The sequence below is a fragment of the Canis aureus genome, chromosome 22, assembly GCF_053574225.1.
Source record: "Canis aureus isolate CA01 chromosome 22, VMU_Caureus_v.1.0, whole genome shotgun sequence".
Lineage (NCBI taxonomy): Eukaryota > Metazoa > Chordata > Mammalia > Carnivora > Canidae > Canis > Canis aureus.
Genome location: NC_135632.1, coordinates 44,711,495 through 44,736,508, shown reverse-complemented (window position 1 = coordinate 44,736,508; position 25,014 = coordinate 44,711,495). Strand labels below are relative to the sequence as shown.

The window sequence follows — 25,014 nt, the reverse complement described above, 5'->3', positions numbered from 1 at the left end:
GTATGGATATACCACATTTTCTTACTCTATTCCTCAATTGATGGACATTTGGGTTGTTTCCACTTTTTGGCTTTTACAGATAATACTGCAGTGAACGTCTGTGTGAAATTATTTATGTGTACATGTTTTTTTATTTTTTTGGGTATATACCTAGGAGTTGAAGTGCTGGGTTGTGTAGTAATCTGTGCTTAACATTTTGAGGCACTGTCAGACTCTTCTGAAGCAAATATGTTATTGTAGTCCCACCAGCAATGCAGGAGGGTTCCAGTTTCTCCACATCCTTACCAACACTTGTTATTGTCTGTCTTTTTGATTACAGCCATCCTGGTGGATGTGAAATGTTATCTTGCTATGGTTTTGTGAAGAGATTTTTAAAATTGAAAACTTTGTATTACAAAGTGTTAGCTATTGTAGCTTGTATGTTTTTATTTTTAAAGTAAATATTTGAGAGAATATATAAGAACAATAAATAATTAATGAAATAATTTTAACACTGAAATAAGTGATAATTACAAAGAGTAAATGGAAATTAACATGATGTCTGAGCCTGACTTTTTAAAACATATTTCACTGTTAGACTGTATAAACAAAGGTAACCTCTTAGTTCATGTTTAAGATAGTCTTTTTTTGGTACCATATTCTCGTGTTCGTGTAAGTTGACTTGTAACTTGAAAGTGATTTCAAAATCATTACCAGGCTTTTTTTCTTTCCTAGAAAGAAATTTCTGAAATTTCTTAGAAATCCAGAAATCTTCTGGAAGATTTGAATATTTCGTTTTAAGATGGTGTGGTATTTTTTGCTCTCAGTCTGATGGAGGTCCCCAAATGTGGGGCAACAATGGGATAGAAGCCAGTGGTGCAGGCAGAACAAAGGAGAGAGGAGATAGAAGTTTATTGAAAACATCGCAAAGGAGCGGCAGGACAGAGAGGGAGGGAAAGGAGAGAGACAGAGGGAAGGTGGGAGGTGGAGAGACAGGCAGACAAACGTACACATACACACACGCAGAGTGAGACACAGAAACAAAGAGACAAATGTAAGTAGCCCATTGGTTAGTTAGAGCCTATGGATATTTTGATGTGGGTCTGTGGGTTACTATGGGCCCTTTCTGCATTCCATTGCTCAAGGCTGTTTGCCTAAAAGTGGCTTCTACAGAGATAGAAATGGAAATTACTTCTGGTAACAATACATAATAATATGACTCGTAAATTGGGGGAAATGGACATTTAAGGACAATACTGTGTATTTTTTTTTGGCATGATAAGCTTTCCTTTTCTCTCTGCCAGTTAACTACTTTTTTTTTTTTTTAAGATTTTATTTATTTATTCATGAGAGACACACAGAGAGAGAGAGAGAGAGAGGCAGAGGGAGAAACAGGCTTCATGTAGGGAGCCTGATGTGGGACTCCATCCCGGGTCTCCAGGATCACGCCCTGGGCTGAAGGCGGCACTAAACTGCTGAGCCACCCGGGCTGCCCTGTCCCACCATTCAAAAAAACATTTTATTTATTCATTCATTCATTCATTCATTTATTTATTTGTTTGTTTGTTTGTTTATTTATTATTTATTTATTTAATACAGAGAGTGAGAACAAGCAGGGGGAGCTGCAGAGGGAAAGGGAGAAGCAGGCAATCTGTTGAGCACAGAGCCTGATGCGGGGGTGGGGGGGGGAGCTCGATCCCAAGACTCTGGGATCATGACTTGAGCAGAAGGCAGATGCTTAACCCACTGAGCCACCCAGACACCCTTACACCCTACTTTTTAGGGTATTATCTTTTGTTGAGTGTAGGAACAAGATAAGAATTATTCTCTTGTTTATTTTATTTTATTATCTATTTTTCTTTTTAGAGAGAGCATGTGCATGAGCTGAGAGGAGGGGGTGGGGGAGAGAAATCTTAAGAGGGCTCTGTGTTGAGCATGGATGCAGGGCTCAGTCTCATGACCCTGAGATCAGAACCTGAGCTGAAATCAGGAGTCAGTCACAACTGACTGAGCCACTCAGGCACCCTGAATTATTTTCTTGCTTAAATTGTGTGGGAATTAAAAAATAATAATAATAAAATAAATTGTGTGGGAATTAGAAATATCATGTTCTTATCTATATATCTATTTATTTACTTATTTATGTATTTATCTTTAGGGAGTGGAGCAACGGCTGTGGTCCAAGCAGCATATTGTGCCCCTAAGAAGGAGAAAGTGGCAATCAAACGGATAAACCTTGAGAAATGTCAAACTAGCATGGATGAACTCCTGGTATGCACATCTCATATTTCTTATGTGGAGAAATATACTCCTCTGTATATTCATGTTCGAGTGAGAAATAACTTGAAATTTTTGATTACTTTTCTTATAAAACGTATTGTGATTTGCTCATTAAGTAAAGTTTATTGTAAAATTTATAAAAATCCAGGTAAATAGAAAAAAATTAGTTGTAATCCTCTCATTCTGAGATTTGCACTTGCTATATAGTCTTTAAGATTGTGCAATTTAAATATTTGTGTATTTTTATGATAATGTAATCATTGTTCTTTTCATTGAAAAATTTATCGAATTCTTTCTGTGTCTATAAATATGAATTAACATGCCTTTCAGTATGTGTAGTATTCTGTTGCATAGGGAAGCCACATTTTATTTATAACCTATTTCTCGTATTGGACTTTTTCCTGTTTTTATCATTTACTTCTTTACTTTTCTCTTTCCTTAAACTAGTATCATGCAATTGTGATACCTGGTCAAATGGAATATGTTTTATTTAAAAAAATTTTTTTTGAAGATTTCATCAATTTATTTGAGAGCACAAGCAGGGGGAGGGGCGAAGGGAGAGAAAGAAGCAGACTCTCTGCTCAGCAGGGAGCCTGATGTGGGGCTCCATCCTGGGACTCTGGGATCCTGACCTGAGCAAAGGCAGACACTTAACCTGCTGAGCCACCCAGGTGGCCCTGGAATATGTTTTAAAAGGCCCTGGCTCCTAAGAATATGGTACCACCAATCTGCATTCTGATCCTTGATGCAAGAAGACAGGTAGAGGTGGCATTTCCTTATCCAAAAGCTAGAGAAAAAGAGAAGAAAGGGAGTCTCAAGGATTCATAGCTGCAAGAGATGTTCTTTGGCATTAAAAGCTACACACACAGGGATTATTTTGTACTTCTTTTATGAGCTGTGACACTGAGTTGTTTCAAGTATGTGGTAAGTGATCAGCAAAGGACATAGGATAAATTTTCAAATCATTTAACTTTGTAAATCCGCAGTTTCTTTGGCTTAAAATAGAAATATTAACATCTACTTTATGTACCTCATGAGGTTTTTATTTTGTTTTAAAAGATTTTATTTATTTATTTATTTATTTATTTATTTAGAGAGTTGGGGGAGAGGCAGAGGGAGAAAGAGAATCTCAAGTAGACTCCATGCTGAATGCGGAGCCTGATATGGGACTTCATCTTACAACCCTGAGATCATGACTTGAGCCAGCATCAAGAGTTAGATGCCTAATTGACTGAACCACTTGGTGCCCCCTTTGTGATGTTTTTCTTAAGGATCAAATGATCCAGTACTTGAAAATTATAAACTGCCATTCAGATATGAACTAATGTTATCTTATTAAGTATTTCTCTAAGATCATGTACAGCTAGTGATAGAAAAGCAGGAGTTAGTAGCACTGGGATGATTTGACATTCCAGAAGTCTTTTCTACTTCGAGATTGGATTTAATTTCTGGTAGAGTCTGTACTGGGTATTAGGGAATATTGGAATAAAAGGAAAAGAGATAATAGAACTATACATTGAACTTTTAACATGAAACAGATGCATTTCTTCAGGAGTTAGTAGTGTATGAGCAGAAGCTGAAGAAGAAAGTGGCTAGAGTAATCTTGAGCCTCTGGTGAGACAACATACACTTGAAAGGAGATGCTGGGCAGCCCGGGTGGCTCAGCAGTTTAGCGCCACCTTCAGCCCAGGGCCTGGTCTTGGAGCCCCAGGATCGAATTCCACGTCGGGCTCCCTGCATGGAGCCTGCTTTTCCCTCTGCCTGTGTCTCTGCCTCTCTCTCTCTGTCTCTCTGTCTCTCTTTCTCTCTCCCTGTGTCTCTCATAAATAAATATAATCTTAAAAAAAATCTTTGAAGAAAGGAGATGCTGATGGAAGTCCTATGTAGTTATCTTGGATTTACAGATCCCTGCAACCCCTTAGAGCATTATTTGGATATTTGAACTGCAGTGATCATAAAAGAAGGCTGTAAATTATAGACAAATTGTTTTGAGGAAAAACCATTTTTTAAAAAAGATTTATTTATTCATGAGAGACAGAATGAGACAGAGACATAGGCAGAGGGAGAAGCAGGCTCCGTGTGGGGCTCCTGATGCAGGACTTGATCCTAGTACCCTGGCATCATACCCTGAGCCAAAGGCAGATGCTCAACCACTGAGCCACCCAGGTGCCCCGAAAAACACAATTTTTAAATTAAGTTTATTTATTGGATACAGAGAGAACACACACAGGTAGGTAGAGCGGCAGGCAGAGGGAGAGGGAGAAGCAGGCTCCCCACTGAGCAGAGAGCCTAATGTAGGACTCGATCCCAGGACCCTGGGATCATGAACTGAGCCACCCAGGTGCCCTGAAAAACAGAATTTTTAACTTCTATATTAAGACTGGAATTTGAGAAGCCCAATATGAATTTTTGTCTTTTGCCACTTATTTTATATAATCCATAAGGATAACGTAAAGGTGAACAAAAGTCTTATTTTTTACCTCATGACTAAAGAAATGGAGGTTCAAAGTTTAAATAACTTGACTGTGTTCACGTGATGGTGACAGCAAACATCTTTTTAATGATGGGCACTTAGGTGTATTTTACCCTCATAAATACCACCATGAGACAGGTGGTAGCTCCATTTTAGATGAAGTAAATCATATAATAAGTGACAGTCTGGATTAAAAATCAGATCTTTCTGAGTGAAGTCTATTACTTTCCACTTCATATAATAATAACTAGTTATAATCTTGGTTCGAAAGTAGAAAGAGCATCTGTTCTCAGATATTTGACATCTCGAACATAATATTTGTGTTATTACACTAGGGCCTTCCTTGTAAAGGAATGCAAATTTGGTGTAGCTTAGTGACAGCAAAAATGAATTAGACCTCCGTAATTTTGCCCGTATAGTCCAGTAAGCTTTACATTACAAATACAATATTTATATATATTTGGCAAATAAGTGAAGTGGAGGGGGAAGTGACTTTTAGTGATTTTTTAAAAAGATTTTATTTATTTACTTGAGAGCAAGAGCATGAGCCAGTGGAGAGGGGCTCAGGGAGAAGAACAAGCAGACTCCATGCTGAGCATGGAGCTCCATGTGGGGCTCTATCCCAGAACTCTGGGATCATGACCTGAGCTGAAGGCAAATGCTGAGCCACCCAGGCACCCCTTAGTAAAGCAAATTTAAAAATAACTGGCTTTTTTTTGGAGAGCAAACAAGATCCCACAGAAGTCTTTTTTTTTTTTTTTTTTTTAAAGATTTATTTATTTATTTATTCATGAGAGACAGACACACAGAGAGAGGCAGAGACACAGGCAGAGGGAGAAGCAGGCTCCATTCAGGGAGCCTGATGTGGGATTTGATCCCGGGTCTCCAGGATCAAGCCCTGGGCCGAAGGCAGGTGCTAAACTGCTGAGCCAGCTAGGGATCCCTGATCCCACAGAAGTCTGAAGAAACATTGGGAATATAAAGAAGGCTGGATTTATTTATGGTGTTTATAGTGCCAGGCACCTGAGGTCTGAGTGAGAAGGGCTCTGTTTCCCAGATAAGAAACCCTTTAATTTATCTTAGAAAATCTATTAGATCAAAATACCAAACTTGTGGGATTGTGATTTTAATTTTTTTTTTTTTTTTTTCAAAATGGTCTCTGCTATAATGTAGAAAGGGTGCTAATGTGAACCAGGTTCTAGGTGTGTATCCTGTGTGACAGTTAGTAGTGAGGAGGCAGTATATTGCTCCTTTCTCTTGTCAAAATGTTTTCTTGTCTGACAACCTTTGCTAAAAGTGTGATGGGAAAATCAGCTGTCAAAGCTTACTACTACATTTATTTTTTCCAGAGATGTTACTCACAGGCACACTAAGCAGTGTTCTGAGGTTTTTCTCTTCTCTGGTAGATTCTAGGATTAGATTCATTGGACAGAGAGCTGAAGGGAATATGAGGAGGCTTAATAGGTCTTTCCTTCTACCTGAAGACTCACAATCTAGTTGAAAAGTTTGTTTCCTGTACAAGGTTGAGCGTCACATGCGCCTAGGAGAGATATTAAGTACTGGGAAGTAGGAGGAAGTGTGCTCCTAGTTACAAAGATGGAGGCCTCTGCAGAGATATTTGTGTTCTGGCCCAGCAAGGTTGAAGATGCTTTGAACCAGAGATAGAAACCTTACCAGGCAGGGATTTAGAGTTAGGAAAGTATTCATTTTTATGTATATATTCATAAATACAAATGTAACCGAAACATTTTCATGAAACAATTCTTTTTTTTTTTTTTTTAAGATTTTATTTATTTATTCATGAGAGACACAGAGAAAGAGAGGCAGAGACATAGAGGGAGCCTGATGTGGGACTCAGTCCTGGACCCAGTAGCATGGCCTGAGACAAAGGGAGATGCTCAACAACTGAGCCACCCAGGCGTCCCTCATAAAACAATTCTTAATTATATTATCTGGAATGCACTCTGATTTTCTGTTTCTAACTTTATCTACTTAGTTTCTGTCGTGGCCCATGTGGCTTTTGTAACCCATGGTTTAAAGGATGAGGCCACACAAAGAGTTAAGACTCTAAACTCAGGCAGTGACAGTGATATTTTATAGATGGAAGAATTGTTTGTTTCAGAATGAACATTCCATGAAGGCAGGGACTTTATTGTGTTCAGTCTGTATGAGTGAATGAGTAAATTAACGTTACTTGAGGACTGATTGAATGGTGTAAAGTGGAGGAAAACTGCTTGCGTTGGGGTAATTAGAAAACCAGGAGTAAGTGTTAGGAACCAAGATGAGTGAGTTCTAGGAAAGAATGAAAAGTCATCATTAAGTAACACTTGAGAAAGCTTCAGGTGGAGAACAGAGAAGTCCATATCAAAGCTCTGGCAGCAGCAGGTAACAGGACTTTCAAGAAAGTGCTTTCAGTAGGAGGGGTGGAATTAACTTGGATGTGGGGGGGCCTACTGGGAAATTTGATTCAGAGTGAATATAGCACTTATGCATTTTTGCTTCTCAAAGGAAAGGGAAAAGGATAACTCCAGTGGGAGTTAAGATAAAGGAACCCTTTTCCATCCCCCACCTTTAAAGGAATAGAAGAGAAGGAAAGAAATTCTTTAAGGCCCTTTCAGTTTTTGAATTTGATGGTTCTCTGATAGTCTCCTATTAGAAGATCCTTTGTGGTCCCGCCTCTCAGAGTAGAGCTAAAAACCCTTACCTTCACTTTTAAGACATTGGACAGTTTGACTCCAGCTCTGTGTGTGAATTGTTAACTTCTGTCTCCCCTCCCCCATCCAGTTGGCTCCAAGTCCTATGGTTTCTACTTCTTCAGTATACCTCTTGATTCCTTCTTTTCTTTCCATTCATATTGCTACATATTTTCTTAAAACTATTTTGAGGTAGTTTTAAACTTCTAGAAGAGTTGCAAAAGAAATACAGAAAGTTCGCATATGCTGTTCACCCATCTTCTCCTAACAATAACATGACCACAGTGTGATTATCCAAACTGAATAGTTATTTATCATTTTTCAGGCCACCATCATCTCTCACCCAGGTCATAGCAACAGCCTTCAACGTGATGTACTCTTGTCTTCTCTCATTTATTTTCTATATTTGCAGCCATAATGATTTTTATGAAATGGTATATATAATTAAACCTTTGATGCCTTCCCTTTGCGTTTAGGATGAAGCCTAAATTTTTGAATACAGTTAACATGGTCCTTTATGATATGGTCCCATGTGATTAAACAGTCAAACCCATAAAGCCTACTTACCTTTCATGTGTGAGTGTAGTAAAACTTCTTAAAGGAAGCCTTCCTTGATTATCAGTCCTATTTTCTGATAATTTTCTTCTCCAATGAAATCATGTAGTATCTGGTACTTCTCCTATCCAGCTGCTTATCATTGTTTGTTGTTAAATTAATATTTGTCTAACTTCTTCACTAGACTGTAAGTTTCTTGAGGGTTTACCATTGTACACAAGCACCTAGCACTGTGCCTGGCACAGAGTAAGCAGTTGGTCGATATCTGTTGAAAGCATGAACCACTTACTCTAGACAGGTTTACTCATTTCGTCCTAAAATATGTCTTGCATATTTAATCTATTTTTTTTAATAATTATGTGTGCCTTTCACTTTACATTGCTGTAATTTCCCCATGTCCTATAGAACTAAACCTGGTTTCCACCTGCCCCTTAGAGGACTTCTTGCTACCTATTACTGTTCTTTCCAATGAATTCTTGTAACATTTACCATCTTTACTACTCATTGGCAATACATGTTGTCCTATATATTCCCTCTCATATATACTTCTCGTATCTCTCCTAATCTTGTGTGACTATGTCAATAAGGAAGTGCTTACTTTAGTTTTACAGTTTTTACCATAGAAGACTATGCTGGTGACTTTGGAGGTTGCAAAAATGCATATGACAAAATCCTTGCTATAAAGGAACTTAATATTCAAATAAAAGAAGAGAAAGGAAAAACTAACATTCATGGAGCAGTGCTTTTGAATGGGCAACTTTTATACAATTGATTTTTACTGTACAAATACCAAGGTCATTAGGGTGGCAAGTACAGTACTTGAATAAGTAAAAATTGTATAAAGTACTATAGGATTTAGTTCATTCGGTAAATATTTACTGAAGGTGTACTGTGTGCCAGGCACAGTGATAAGTGCCAGCAATACAGAGTCTTAGCTTTCACTGAGCTTAAAGTTTTATGAAGGATGCAGAAAAAATAAACAATTGCAGTATAATATGATATGTTCTGCAGTGTTTAGGGAATCACTTTTATTTTCATGGCTTTTTAAAATTCAAGTACAATTAACATACAGTGTTACGTTAGTTTCAGCTGTACAGTATAATGATTCAGCAATTCTGTGTATTACTTGGTGCTCATCATGATAAGTGTACTCTTAATTCGCTTCATCTGTTTCATACACACACACACACACACACACACACACACACACTTCCCCTCTGGCAACCACCAATTTGTTCTCTGTATTTAAGAGTCTGGCATTTTGTCTCTTTATTTTCTTTGTTATATTTCTTAAATTCCAGATAGGAGTGAAATCATATGGTATTTGTCTTCCTCTGACTTATCTCACTTAGCATTATACCCTCTAAGTCCATCCATGTTGTTGAAAATGGCAAGATGTCTTTTTTATGACTGAGTAATATAGTTCAAGGTGTGTGTGTGTGTGTGTGTGTGTGTGTGTGTGTGTGTGTAATATCCACTAGCTTGCATTTAGGGATCCACTTTTAAGTACTTGCCTTTATGGAGTTCTCAGTCCACCAGGAAGGGACAGATCACTAAGTACCCAAGGTACTAGCCAGTACATACGTGCCATGATGTAAAGAGATACACAGAGAGTTTGGAAACCAAGAGACACCTAGCTTGCGGAACTGGTGGAAATGATATTTTTGTTAGATCAGAAGGACGAATTAGCATTTTTAGCCAGGGTAAAATAAGGAAGTATCAAGGTAGAGGGAACAACAGCATTAAATATCCATGGTTAGAAGAAGCATGCTCACCTGAGGTTTACTGTGGCCTGATTGTAGTCGGTATATTGGGATAGGGTCAATGAGGAAGTAGGATTGAGACTAGAGACATACGGATGCCTGGGTGGCTCAGCAGGTGAATGTCTGTCTGCCTTTGGCTCAGGGCATGATCCCAGGTCCGGGGATCAAGTCCTGCATGGAGCCTGTTTATGTCTCTGCCTCTCTCTCTGTCTCTGTCTCTAATGAATAAATAAATAAAATCTTAAAAAAAAAAAAAAAAAAAAGACTAGAGAGATGAGCAGGGCCCAGATCACTCGGGGTTCTATAAGTCCTTATATCATACTTAACAATTTAAATTCATAACCTGAAGTAGAGTAAGCTTAGAGGGAGCTCAGGTTTCTACTTTGGATTTAGTGTATGACCTTGCTATTTCAGGATATTTTGCATTAGAATGAGAATTGTTCATTATTGCACCAAAATGGGAAGAAACCATATTTTAAAAATAAAACACGGTGCATGGAGCCTGCTTCTCCCTCTGCCTATGTCTCTGCCTCTCTCTCTCTCTGTGTGACTATCATAAATAAATTTAAAAAAAAAATTAAAAAAAAAAAAAAAAAAGGGATCCCTGGGTGGCGCAGCGGTTTAGCGCCTGCCTTTGGCCCAGGGCGCGATCCTGGAGACCCGGGATCGAATCCCACGTCAGGCTCCCGGTGCATGGAGCCTGCTTCTCCCTCTGCCTATGTCTCTGCCTCTCTCTCTCTCTCTGTGTGACTATCATAAATAAATGAAAAAAAAATTAAAAATAAAACAAAGCCCATAAACCAAAAAGCACCCTTTCCCTGAATAGACATTCTTCCAAAGAAGAAGACATCCAGATGGCCAACTGACACATGAAACGATGCTCAACATCACCCATCATCAGGGAAACGAAAACCAAAACCACAGTGAGATATCATCTCACACCTGTCAGAATGGCTAAAATAAAAAAGGCAAGAAATAACAAGTGCTGGCAAGGATGTGGAGAAAAGAGAACCTTTGTGCACTGTTGGTGGGAATGTAAATTGGTGTAACTGCTATAGAAAACAGTTTGGAGGCACCTCAAAAAATTAAAACTAGAATTACCATATGATCCAGTAGTTAATTCTAGTACTGGGTATTTACCCAAAGAAAATGAAAACACTAATTTGAAAAATACTTGCACCTTTATGTTTATTGCCATAGTCAAGGTATGGAGGCAACACAAGTGTCCATCTCTACTCTAGATGAATAGATATAAAAGATGTGAATTTACACAAACAGTGGGATACTACTCGGCCATAAAAAGAATGGAATCTTGCCATTTGTGACAATGTGGATGGGCCTAGAGGATATTACACTAAATGAAGTAAGATAAAGACAAATACATACGATTTCCTTTACATGTGGAATCTAAGAAACAAAACAAGTGAACAAATGAAAAACAGACTGTTAAATACAGAGAACAATCTCATTGCTGTGGGCTGGGGAAATGGGCCCACAAGATAAAGGATGTTAAGAGATAGAAACTTTCAGTTATAAAATATGAAAGCCACAAAGATGAAAAGTACAGCATGGGAAATATAGTCAATAATATTATAATAATGTTGTATGGTGACAGATCAGGTGACTACACTTGTGGTGAGCAGTAATATATGGAATTGTCTACTATGTTATATTCCTTTTTTTTTTTTTTTAGAATAACAAAAAATATTTTACTAAAACATAAGATTTACAGAAGTTTCCAGACAAGCCATACAAAATGGTCACAAGCTTTTTCTTGAAGGAAGGATTCTACACTTGACAGCAAAGTCACAATGTTATTAGTGAGGGCTGTGATGTTTGTTTAATGTTCCTATTTTGGTTCAAACAATCAAGCTTGTCCATCTACAGCATCTAAATAAAGTCAGACTTGGCTAGAGAGCATTTTCTAAAGAACTGGTTAGCTGCTCTTAACCGATGCAATTAGATCACCATAAAAAGGGGGAAAGGAGCCCATAAAATTAAAATAAAACTACCTCTCCCCCTCAAAAATAATAATAAAGAAAAACACCCACACCCCTGCAGCTAACGCTGACAACTACCTTCATTCACAGTGCTTTATACTTAAACCATGATGGGGGAAATGAATAAAAGCAGAGAGGGGCCACTGCTTTTAAACGTTTCACAACAATCCAGATGGTACTTCTAGCCTCTGCTCATGCTTTACAACAGTGAATCAGGATAAGACGTAGATTTGCTAATGTGCATTTAATCACCAAAGGACTGAAGATGTCTGGGCTTTTATTCTGTAATGTTTCTAAGACTGTGTCCATTAAATGCAAACAGAAAAGGAAGAAGTCTTGGCAGAACAGGAGAAGTGATGCACACTTGATGATCAGATCGATTTTAAATATTATTCATGGCATATAGCCTAGTCCATGCTCTAGCTGTTTCTATGGCTTGGGTTTCGTTGGTCTTCCACTGCTCCGCTACATCATTTGCTAACGGATCATCTGGATTGGGAGCACTTAACAAAGCCTGGATCGATAGCAGAACTGTGCGGATCTGCAGTGCTGGGGACCACTTATCTTTCAAAATATCTAAACATATTCTTCCCAACTTGTCTACATTAGGATGATAAATTTTGGTCATGAAACGTACTTTAGGGGCTGCCATCGGGTATTCTTCTGGAAGGAATAGTTCCAGTTTAAAAGTCCCTCCCTCAAAGGGGGAATCCTGGGGGCCAGCAATGACCACATGAAAATAACGGGCATTGCTCTCATCTGGTTCTGCTTTAATGCCAGGAACTGGTTCTGCCAGTAAACGCTGGGTTTCCTTGATAATCCTGCGGGGCAGCCCAGCCATCTTGTCAGATCCCAAGTTCGGCCTCTGCTCTTGACCCTCACTATGTTATATTCCTAAAACCAATACAACATTGTATGTCAACTGTATTTCAATAATAAAAGTAAATTTAAAAAAGAATAAAATGGGGCATTTGGGTGTTCAGGTCATGTTCTCAGGTCACTGATCTCCACTCAGTGTGGAGTCAGCTGGAGATTTTCTCTCTTCCTCTTCATCTTTGTTTGCCCCTCCCTCTCTCATTATTTCTTTCTGAAACAGATAAAATTTAAAAAGGAAATAAAGACCCTTTAAGACTAGCAAGGAAAAACAAAAACAAAAACAACCCTCTGTTTATTAGTAATTATCCTCTGTGGCTGTAAAACCATATTTCCCAAGAGAATTTTTTAAGAGCACTGTGAAAGAAAAACATGTGTCCTAGTGGAGGCCTCTGTGGTGCAATGTAAGGCTGTGATGAACAGTGCATGTTTCTGGTTTCAAAGATTTTATGAGTGGAATGAGCAGTCAGAATAGACTGAGGGATACTGAGAGGTTTTTTGGTTTGACTGCTCTCGAAAGGATCAGAGCCATGGAGATCTCACAAAGGTTGGAATATAGTCTTGGGACTTTCAAATCTGAATTCACTAACTTTTAGTATTGTTTTAGTCTTGCATATAATTAATTATCGTGTTTTCTCGTCTTTGTAGAAAGAAATTCAAGCCATGAGTCAGTGCCATCATCCTAATATTGTGTCTTACTACACGTCTTTTGTGGTAAAAGATGAGCTATGGCTAGTCATGAAGTTGCTAAGTGGAGGTGAGTAGAGTACAATGAAACGCTAACTTCCATTGGCTGGAAAGTTACTAAAATATTCTTTTTTTATTCTGGTTTGGTGTTCGTGGACATTTGCATTTGGGGAGATACTGAAAATATAGTATCTGCTAAAGATGCTAATGTATGATCTGAGACAGATTTCACATATTGTATTTGATTGTCATGACTCTTTTTTTTTTTTTTTTGATTGTCATGACTCTTAAGTTTCTCTTAATCTGTGATGATTCCCTCCAGCTTCCTCTGTTCCATGACAGAAACTTGTTAAAGGTTCTGGTCTGAAGGGTCTGAGAATAACTGTCCTGTACAATGACCCGCATTTTGAATTTATCTGCTTATTCTTCCTGGTGGCATTTAACTTGATTCGTATTTCTCTCTTTCTTGCAAATTGAAAATTGAACCTAAAGGTTTGATTAGATTTAAGTTAAAAATTTGAGGAAAGTGTTTTGTGGGTGATGCTGTGTGTTCGTAGTGCACCACACCAGGAAGTGTTTGTTCTCTTGTTATATCTTTAATGATGACATTCTTTTTGATTGTGTATGGTTTTGACAGCCAGGCCTCACCATGGAAAGGTGGACTTTTTTTCCCTTTGCAGCTAGCAGAGAATCTGTGAGGTGGTGATATTTTGGCACTATATCTAGTTTCCCACCTAAGTCTTTCATTTAATGATTTTAGCATACATTCAGAATCCTTGTTTGAATCAGTTATTCTGTCAAGGGTTGCAGAATGGTGACTTTTCTTAAGGCATCCATTCTTTTACATTTATAAACTAGCATTCTTCTGGAACTTTACCTCTTTAACTGGGATTCTTTGGTTAATCTGTATTGTAATTCCTACTAAAAATGCAAGATAAATAATTGATTCTTTTTTTTAAGTACTGATTTTCAGAGTAAAAAGTTGATTTAATATTCACCAATGGTGGTGGTGAATGAGGGTTTTTTGTTGTTGTTGTTGTTGTTTTTTGTTTTTCCTTTTTCCTGTTGGATAAGGCTCTCAGTTTTTAATAATGTCATTATATAGACACAAGGAATTTTTAGAGATTTTATTTATTCATGAGAGACAGAGAGAGAGAGAGAGAGAGTGGCAGAGACACAGGCAGAGGGAGAGGCAGGCTCCATGCAGAGAGCCCAATGTGGGACTCGATCCCGGGACTCCATGCAGGGAGAGCCTGATGTGAGACTCCATCCTGGGTCTCCAGGATCAGGCCCTGGACTGAAGGCGGCACTAAACCCCTCAGCCACTCGTGCTGCCCGACACAAGGAATTTTATATATTTGTGACTTCCAGTCAGTTTTACTCTATGTTTTGGATGCTCAGATTGTCCAAAATTTTGTCAATGGGTCTCCCTTTAAGCTTACTCTTGTGTCCTCTTGACATGAATCGATTAAGTCTGGTTACTTTATGTTTGGTTCAGGATTTCCTAGGGTCACATTTATTGTTTTCCCAGACCCAAAATCAGCCAATACTCTAACGAGTTATGTTCTTTGTTAGGCAAAAGGTATCTAGAGAGCATAGGGGGGATGTTTAGGATAAGAACTTGGAAATACAGTGTATTAAAAATTATTATTTGGAATTAATATTTCCTTTTTTGTTTTAAAGATTTTATTTATTTGTTCATGAGAGAGAGAGAGAGAGAGAGAGAGGCAGAGCCACAGGCAGAGGGAGAAGCAGGCTCCATACCGGGAGCCCGACACGGGACTTGATCCCGGGATTCTAGGATCATGCCCTGGGCCAAAGGCAGGCGCTAAACCGCTGAGCCACCCAGGGATCCCCTGGAATTAATATTTCCAATTCAAATTTAACTTTATAGACTTTTAAAACTTAAGATTATACTTGAATCTCTTTCTCCTACACAGAAAATTTTGGTCCCCAATATTAACATAATTAATTATGGTGTGCTTTATGCTGCAATATCTATATAGTTGTTTCTGATCGAGTCCTTAGAATGAAATGTAAGTATTGCTGATTGCCAACAGCAGACCATTGTCATGTATAGATTGAACATTTTGTTACGGTTGCCCGAAGGCCCAAGTCATGTAATAAATTAGACATTTTGCTAAAGCATCGGTTTGAATCTTGTGGCAAGATTGGGAGGACCAGTGAGTGATGGAACTGCCCAACCTTCCCATTACTATGCTGCCTGGGTTTTGTTTGCATATGTATTTTGTGTGGGAGCATGATTTTCCATTTTAGAATTGATAATATTATACTTCATTTAACACCTTACTTCCCCAGAGAGGCCATAAAGGAAAGAGCATAGGCTTTAGAATTAAATTCCATCTTTCCTACTTAGCAGGTTTATGTCATTGGGCAAAACTGTTTAAACTCTTTGAACTATTACTTTTCTGTCAAATGGGGATACCTTTCTGTATTTTAGGGTATTGGGGTATAGTAAATGAAGTGACATGTTAGGCATCTGTCATTGTGCTGACATGTAGATGCACAAGAAATTTAGCCATTAATAATAATCCCTTGTTATTTGATGCTTTTCAGTGTAGCCAGAATCACCTTTTTGTTTCAATCCCATTAGTGACACACTGGAGAAACTGGATGGCTTTGTTAAAGGCCCTGTTCATATGATGGTTGGAATCCTTGCTAACACCAACCACCTTTCAAGATGGTGGTCAAGCATGGTTCTTTCAGTATGGACAGATATGGGAATATTAGGTAATACTGTATCTTTCGTTATTGATCACCTGTAGCATAATTTTCTTTATTTGCAATTTACAAAAATGTATATAATACAGAGTTTTTAATGTTTTGCTAAAAAGTCCTCTGATGAATAGGAATACATTGTCTTGCTTATTAATTCCTTCATCCACACCTGTATACTGGCCTATCCTTTCTGCTACTCCTAAGCAGAATGAATATGTATTTTTTTTAAAGAATCCCTGTTTCTCTCTCAGGCAGTATATATCCTGATCTTAGAAGAGGCAGGACATATAGCTGGGCAGGGTGTCTTTTAAATGTACCTCTCTGCCCCTCCTTGTCTTAGGTTTCCTGGGACAGTGCCCAATTTTTCTAGCCTGGCACTCAGCAGATTTCCTGGAGGATAATTTTCAAACATGTTCCAGCCATTAACTCTTTTATTTTTTTACTTATTTTTTTACTTATTTTTTTACTTATTTTTTTACTTATATTTTTATGAGTCAACATAATCTTGTATCTGAACCTTTTAAAATATTAAAGAATTGACATCTTTTGTTTTAGGAAAACGAAGTCTTGCTGTTTTAGTTATGAAGTGAGAAAACATTTAAACTGAAGAGATATATTAAGCACTTTTTAGAAAACAAAAGCTAGAACTAGGCAGAACTTTAAAATGTTTTTGAAATACAGAGAAACGTGCCAAGGTTTATAGCTCAATTAAAATTCCATTCGTCAAATACTTACAGATCACCAGTACGTTGGTGAATCATACTGTTAGTTCCTTGCTCTTAGGGGCCTTATAGCTAATAAAGAAAAGTTACAATTAAATAATTATAAATTTGTAGAGGACCAGGAAGAAGTATCAGGTGCCATGGGAACAGGTACCAGAATTGAACCTTATTGAGGGAGAATGGATGCAGTGGGGCTTAACACAGGAGGTGATGTTCAGCTGAGACCTGAAGAATAGGTAATAATAAATAGCCAGGTGAAGTGGGAGGTGGAGGTGGTATCAAGGGGAAGATGTGAGAAGTGATCCAGATAGAGGGAACACTGCGCAGAGAAGGTTCTAGAGGCAGGATGGAGTAGTGTGGTGTGAACTGATGGGGGCTTACAGTTAGAGCCAAGAGAGTGAGAAGAGAAGATCATTGATAAGCAGGGGCTCCCTTTGAGTAATTAAATAACATAAATAACCAGAGTTAACAGAATTATGTTTAGGCTACTTTCACATCAACTTTTTTCACCAGAATATTTAAAACAGAAGCATATTTTTCATTCAGCAACATTGTACTGATGTAGAATTTATTATTATTATTATTTTAAGATTTTATTTATTTATTCATAGACACAGAGAGAGGCAGAGACACAGGCAGAGGGAGAAGCAGGCTCCATGTTGGGAGCCCGACGTGGGACTCGATCCCAGGTCTCCAGGATCACACCCCAGGCTGCAGGTGGCGCCAAACCGCTGTGCCACCGGGACTGCCCTATTATTATTATTTTTTTAAAGATTTTATTTACTTATTCATGAGAAACGCAGAGAGAGAGAGAGAGAGAGAGAGAGAGGGGTAGAGACACAGGCAGAGGGAGAAGCGGGCTCCATTCCAAGCAGTGAGCCTGACGTGGGACTCGATCCCAGGTCCCCAGGACCACAACCTGGGCTGAAGGCAGTGCTAAACCGCTGAGCCACCCGGGCTGCCCTGATGTAGAATTTAATAAGCTAATTAAGTCGTAAACTAAATTGGAACTATCACTCTTAATGCCTATCAAGCAGGTGGACATCATAGTTAAAATAAGTTTAATTCAGTGTGTCAATATTATAGTCATTTCTTACTGCTTCCTTATAACTGTGATATTCCTGTGTGAATTAAACTCTGATGTCGAATATTGGAATTTATTAGCATAGGAAGTTAATCTTCAGAAATGAGAAGCAGTTCTGATCTAAATTGCTATTTCTGCAATTTATTAGCACCAAACTACAATATAAGAGTTTTAGAAATCAAAGTAATTAAGAAAGCTTTTAAAAGGAGAAGAGAGAGAATTACCTGTAGGACTCAGAGGTATGAATTGTGGCAATGCAGAAATCTAATTTAAATTCACTGTCTTAGTGCATTTTATTGTTTAGGGACATTCTCAACTTTGTCATTTTCCAAGACATAAAAAGTATGAGAACTTCTTTGATATAAGCAGGACCCAGGTAAAATATCTGATAATAATAGTGACCAGCTTTGGTTGTTCAAGCAACAGTGGAGGGGCATGTCTGTTTGAAATGGAATACTCAGCCCAAGCAAATTTTGTACCCTTTGATACCTTCCACAGCTTAGGAATATGTAAAACCCAGTGTCTAAGTACTGGTTAAAGCTTCTTGGCAGAAATTCTAGTAACCAAAATGAGCTAATTATGGACTCAAAGAGTATTTTTTCATTAAAACAAATTGAGGAGGGGCGCCTGGGTGGCTCAGCGGTTGAGCATCTGCCGTAGGCTCAGGGTATGATCCTGGGGTCCCAGGATCGAATCCCACATTGGGCTCCTTGTATGGAGCCTGCTTCTCTCTCTGCCTTTGTCTCTGCCTCTCCGTGTCTCATGAATAAATAAACTCTTCTAAAAAAAAACAAAATAAAAAATAAAATAAATTGAGGAAATGAACATGTCAGCTGAGTTATTTGAGCTGTAATTATGGGACATAACAAGTGTCTTTAACCAGCAGCTGTTTTGCCACTTTTTCAATATTATTTTAATATTTAGTAATAATTTTCTTGGGCAGTTACAGATTTGCATTGCTTTTTAAATGTTTTGTGCCATAGGCTAGGAAAGCAGACATCAGATAGACTTTTAGAATAGGTGTCTACATTTTAACTTTTTGCTTTGTTTCCAAATTTGTACCCATTTCCTCTTATTTCCTAGTCTTCTTTTACTCTGAGAAATGCTTAGGTATCAATGGACAGTGTTTATCAGGGAGTCGAGGGTGTTAAAATACATATTGGTAAAATACCTTAGATCTTTGGAATGACGGTCTGTAAGATCTGGAAATCTGCATTTTTAGCTATTTTGCCAACTAATCTCTTCATGTGTTAAAATTTGAGAACTGATTTTCCCTGTAGGATATTTCTTTCAGATTGTGTGCCCAAGGACATAAGATTGTGTGTGCTGTTATAACCTTCCTTCATTATTTCTACTCATTATTATGTGTTAATTGAATCATCTAGTGATAATCTACAGTCTTCTTTTATTTAGCATGTTTTACTTTCACATTTCTTAGTTGATATGAAGAGTTCCATGTAATTTTGATAATTGAGGAAGGACAATTGGTAAGCACCAATTGGTAAGATGATGGTAAGCACCATCATCACTTCAGATGCTATAAAATGCTGGAGGAATCATAGGGGAAAAAATGTGTACCTTCCAGGACCAAGATTTTCAGTTAAAAATAAAAGTCTTTGTGACATAATTATCCCTCCACCTATAAAAATTATACTGTTGGAAGACTGAAATGGAAAAGAAACTGTATATTTAAAAAAGGGGACTTCTTAAATACCTTATTCAGAATGTCTGTCCTGGACATAGACTGGGGATGTGCACTGCTTTAATTTCTCTATTGATCACTGATGATGTGAAATCATTTACCAATCTTTTAAGATTTTTTTTTTAAAGATTTTATTTATTTATTCATGACAGACACAGAGAGAGGCACAGGCAGAGGGAGAAGCAGGCTCCATGCAGGGAGCCTGATGGGGGACTCGATCCTGGGTCCCCAAGATCAGGCCCTGGGCTGAAGGTGGCGCTAAACCGCTGAGCCACCCGGGCTGCCCCAATCTTTTAAGATTTTAAAAAGGAATTCCTGCTTCAAACTCTTCAAAAATACAGCTCTAATAACTTTCTATGTGCTCTACATCTCTGTTGCTCCATTTTTTTTTTTTTTTTTTTTTTGATACACCAGACTGGAAGTTCCCAGAAAGTCAGCAGTTATACCATGTGTATCTTGACATATTTTATAGTACCTAGATCTAGATCTTGCGTATAATATGGCCAAATTGTTGAAGAGATAAATTGTATTTTTAATTCCTACTAGGAATGTCTCCCTTTGCATTATTTTAGATACTCTTTACATTATAAATATGTAATTCAGTTGGCATTTATTTATACAAATGTCTTCTTGCTAAGCAGTTCCTGTGTGGCCTGGATTTCTCAAAAGAATGAAACATATGGCCTGTTGGTATAGTCACTTTGCTTTGGGGACTAATATGTGATTGATTAAACTAAGCAGAACAAAATGTCTCCTTCAGGGCTCTCCCTATGTGAGTCACAGTCTTGTGAATCCCAGCAATAGAGAGAGGGAAAGTGTGATAATGTATATTAAAATGCCACTTGGAATGTGGAGCCTCCCTGATTCATTATCTCCAGAGAGTAAATTGCCTGTCTCCTGCAGGACCTGGGGAGTGGCAGTGACCTGGCTTTCAGAGAGGGGGGAGGAATCTGGGTATCTTCTTCCTTGATATATGAACTTTCAACCAATTTTCTTGTTTTCAGCATTTTCCTTTAATCCCCTCTCACTTCCTCGTAGGTAGACCTTGCAGAATGTGCTCTATAGGGATATTGTTTCCTAGTTGGCAGCACTCCTTCACAGGCATTGGAGTTGCAGATTGCTCTACTCTGCTTAGTCAGTTAACTTTTTGTTTTCCTTCCTCCAAAAGATGATTGTCCGTCTCTCTTCTTTATCTTCTTTGTTTTTCATTTTCATCCTGGATTTATGCCTTTTTTAAAAATCAAGTTTATCAAGTTAGTGGATTTCAAATGAGATCTGAAGTAAATGTGTATATTTGGAAGGATTCCATCTAGATCCTTCTTTCCATCTATTTGGAAGTACATTTTTTCTTGTAAGTACGAAATAAAAGCACCTACTAGGGCAAGTTTTCAACAAGTGTGTGTTTTAGCTTTAGTCTTGATCATTGAGATCTTATGCCAAGAAATGGAACTCCAATCCTTTCTGTGCCCTTTATGTTATATTCTACTTCTTGGCACAATTTCAGTGTTTTGGTTTGTGTTTTGATTTGTGATCTTTATGAGCCATTGTTCTGCCAGACATCTTCCGAATCTCTAGCAAACTTGTTTTGATTATAATAATTAGTTATGGGAGTCAACATTCTATGATTTTAATTATTGCATAGGTGTCTATTCCCTCTCTTTGTCCCGATTTTTAGTCGGAGCATTATTTCTGATTGGGGAAGAATGGGAGTGATGTATGATACATCTGGGCTGTTATTGAAAGAGAACTGCCATTTTTATTCTTTTCATGTTTTTCTTCACCTATTTTATTATTATTAACCTGAAGAATAATTTTAACCCTTAAGTTAGTTTGCATGTACATGTGATCTTTTTCCTGCCAAGCATTTCTTCTGTAATTTGACCTGTGTTGTAGTTGTATTTTTATGTTTATTTGTAGAATGTTGCATAATCTGATCCAGTGTTGGAAACCTAAATTACTTTGTGGTATCATATACTAAAGTGTTATTGATGGGTGTAGTTTACTTAGGTATTCTTCAGATGTGGTTAAAAATCCTCTACTACTTTTTCCAAATTCTTACTTTAAAAATCTAAAGGAGGGACACTTGGGTGGCTCAGTGGTTGAACGTCTGTCTGCCTTTGGCTCAGGGCATGATCCTGGAGTTCCGGGATCGAGTCCCACATCGGGCTCCCTTTGTGGAGCCTGCTTCTCCCTCTGCCTATGTCTCTGCCTCTCTCTCTTGGTGTCTCTCATGAATAAATAAATAAAAATCTAAAAAAAAAAAAAAAAAGTCTAAAGGAAATGCTGGTGTTACACTGCAATTGGATGTTAGGCTGCTTCCTGTTTTAGAAAATAAATTATTAACTTTAAACTTCTGCATTTCCTTGTATTTGCCATTTTTTCCTTTCCTACACAATTAAATTTATGAAAAGGCTTACATGTGGTTTGATTTCAAAATGGCTCTGAATTATATTGAGTCAAAAATTTATGGCAAATTTTGTCTTCTGTTTTCAGGTTCTGTTCTAGATATTATTAAGCACATTGTGGCAAAGGGGGAGCACAAAAGTGGAGTCCTAGATGAACCTACCATTGCCACAATACTCAAAGAAGTGCTGGAAGGGTTGGAATACCTGCATAAAAATGGACAGATTCACAGGTATGTAAAAGACAACACTGTTCTTTTTTGGAAACTGCAGGAGTAGTTGTGCTATATCATTTCCTTGAGCCCATTCTTCAAAGTGGTTAGGGTTCAGTTACACAGCTAGCAAATATTTAAAAAGTAATAAATACTTGAGTCAAATTGGAAAATACAAAAAACAGGAAAAATTCATAATTTCCTGTCAGAAATATATAAAACAAAACTGTATGCATAATGTTGTCAGTTGCTTTTATTGTTTTTGTTTTATTTTGTTTTGTTTTGACCTTGGGTATTTTCTCAAATTATTACAAGCTCTTTGTAAAATAACTTTTTATTAAGGCACTTTTTTTCTTTTTTAATGTAAAAAGCTATGTTATCATTTCATGGTCCAGGTATTCCTGGCTGTCTCTATCTATTCAGTCCCTGGATATAGATAACAAGAATTCAAATGGTGATGGATTCTATGTTATTCAATCTGTTTAATCCCTGGATTTGGTTTTCCTTCATATCAGACAGTTTTTTCAGTCATTCTGAAGGATATTCTCACCGAATATAAGAATTTGCTATTGACAGTGCTTTTCTCTCAGCAGTTGAAAGATGCTGTACCACTTAATTCTGGCTTCTAGGGTTTCAGATGAAAAGTCTGTCGTTGAATTGGTGTTCTAACTGTTACTTTTCTATGACTGCTTTCGAGATTTTTTCTGTCTTTGGTTTTCTCAAGTTTAATTATGATGTCTTGGTGTGAATTTCCTCAGGTATATTCTGTGTGGGTTTCCCAAACTTCTCAAATTTGTAGGATTTCGCCTTTCACCAAATCTGGGCAGTTTTCAGCCATTGTGTTTTTGGGTACTTTTTCTGCCATTTTTTCCTCCTCTTTTTCTGGGACCTTGATCATGTAAATGTTACCTGTTCTGCTATTGTTACTGTAAGCCCTGAAGCTCAGCTCAATTTTTGTCATTTTTTTTTTCTCTGTTCAGATTGAGTAAATTTTCTTGATTTGTTTTCAAGTTCTGATTCTGTCCTCTGTATTCTGCTCCAGAATCCACTAAGTTTTTATTTCAGTTATTGTAATAGTTTAGATAATTTGGTTCTTTTTTATAGCTTTTATTTCTTTGCTGAGATTTTGTTTCTCATGTTTTGATAATCACATATTACATGTTAAAGCATTTTTATAATGGCTGCTTTAAAATTCTTGTCAGATAATTCCAAGATCTGATTCATTTCGGTGTTGATGTCAGTTAGTGGTCTTCTCTTATTAAAGTTCTTCTTGGTTCTTGGTATGATAAGTGGTTTTTAAATTGTATCCTGAATATTTTGGATATTGTATTAGGAGACTCTTGATCTCATTTAAATATATATTTTAGTAGGTATTTATCCTGTTTGGTTTAGTATGTAAGTCTTGGTTGATTTTAGTGGGCTGTAGTTCCAGTGATAGTTTGACTTTTAGAGCCCTTACAGTGCTGTTCTGGTTTGTTTTGTTTATTTGGCACTCCTGGGGTTCTCTGCTCAATCCCTGCTGATAATCCTTGAGAGCAAAAGTGCACCTCCCCAGGCCTGGTGCTGCTAGGAGATAGATGCTGTACCTGTGGGTCTGGGAGCACTTTTGTGGGCCAGGCTACTTGGTGCCAGTGGGGCTGTCATTCATTCTCTTATGGTATTATCTGGGGGGATGAAAGCATTTGCCTAAGCCACCTTTCTCTACTGAGTAGGGAGTTGGGAGACAGCTGGGCCTGGGTTGCCTTTGCCACTGTGTGGAGGACCAGGAAGTACTGAGCCTGGGTTGCTGTGTGCAGCTGGGTAGAGGGTTAGGAGATGCTGGCTGGGCTCTTGGTGCTGCTGGTGTGATTAGTATGGGCCTAACCTGTTGCAGTGTATGTGGGTGGGAGGTGGAGTTTCCCATTCGGTTCTTCATTTAAGCCTCTGGTTCTTGGCATTGTGGGCCAGCCTGCAACTCCAGCTATAGGATCCTTTGCTAAATTTGTGCTAGGTTGCCCCTTTCCTGCTCCTTTTGCCACAGAGAGCAGGCTTAGAGGGTTTTCTGGCGGCTGTTTTTGTTTTTGTGTGTCATCTATTCCTGTTGATATATCTAGGATATGTGAGATTAAAAGAAAACTCAGGTGGGATACCTGGGTGGCTCAGCAGTTGAGCATCTATCTGCCTTGGGCTCAGGGAGTGATCCCAGAATCCTGGGATCGAGTCCCACATTGAGCTTCCTGCATGGAGCCTGCTTCTCCCTCTGCCTATGTCTCTGCCTCTCTCTCTCTGTGTCTCTCATAAATAAATAAAATCTTTAAAAAATAAATAAAAAATAAAACTCAGGGAAGTTGTATAGTGCTCTTTAAAAGTGGACTTAGAAAAAAAAAGTGGACTTAGATTAGTGTAAATGTTTATAGCAAACTCTAGGGTAGCCGCTAAAAAAAAAAAAATGATATGCTTAGAAGAGAGGAAAATGGAATCACGTAAAATGCTCAGTTAAAAACAAGGCAGATAGGGATCCCTGGGTGGCGCAGCGGTTTGGCGCCTGCCTTTGGCTCAGGGCGTGATCCTGGAGACCCGGGATCGAATCCCACATCGGGCTCCCGGTGCATGGAGCCTGCTTCTCCCTCTGCCTGTGTCTCTGCCTCTCTTTCTCTCTCTGGGACTATCATAAATAAATAAATAAATTTAAAAAAAAAAAAAAAAAAAAAAAAACAAGGCAGATAAAAGGTGGAAGACACAAGATTGGTAATCTTAAAAATCACCTACCTTTAAGGAACTAGAAAAGAAAAATAAGAATAAACTAAGCCCCAAGTTAGCAGAAGGAAGTAAATAAAAAGATCAGAATAGAAATACATGAAATACAGATTT

At 38.0% G+C, this 25,014-nt stretch overlaps 1 protein-coding gene and 1 pseudogene across 4 annotated transcripts in view; one reads left to right on the top strand and one right to left on the bottom strand.

The window, feature by feature from the left end:
• Positions 1 to 25,014, top strand: part of OXSR1 (oxidative stress responsive kinase 1) — a 95,160-nt gene that overhangs the window by 14,076 nt on the left and 56,070 nt on the right. For 3 of the 4 annotated variants that reach the window (XM_077865808.1, XM_077865809.1, XM_077865807.1), the window contains exons 2-4: positions 2,138 to 2,250; positions 13,265 to 13,373; positions 22,044 to 22,185. In XM_077865808.1, the coding sequence (XP_077721934.1) occupies positions 2,138 to 2,250; positions 13,265 to 13,373; positions 22,044 to 22,185 (364 nt within the window). Of the gene's footprint in view, positions 1 to 2,137; positions 2,251 to 13,264; positions 13,374 to 15,917; positions 16,055 to 22,043; positions 22,186 to 25,014 lie in introns of those variants that run through there. The other variant, XM_077865810.1, reaches the window with a different exon arrangement.
• LOC144294140 (ubiquitin-conjugating enzyme E2 N pseudogene) lies at positions 11,969 to 12,620 on the bottom strand (annotated as a pseudogene).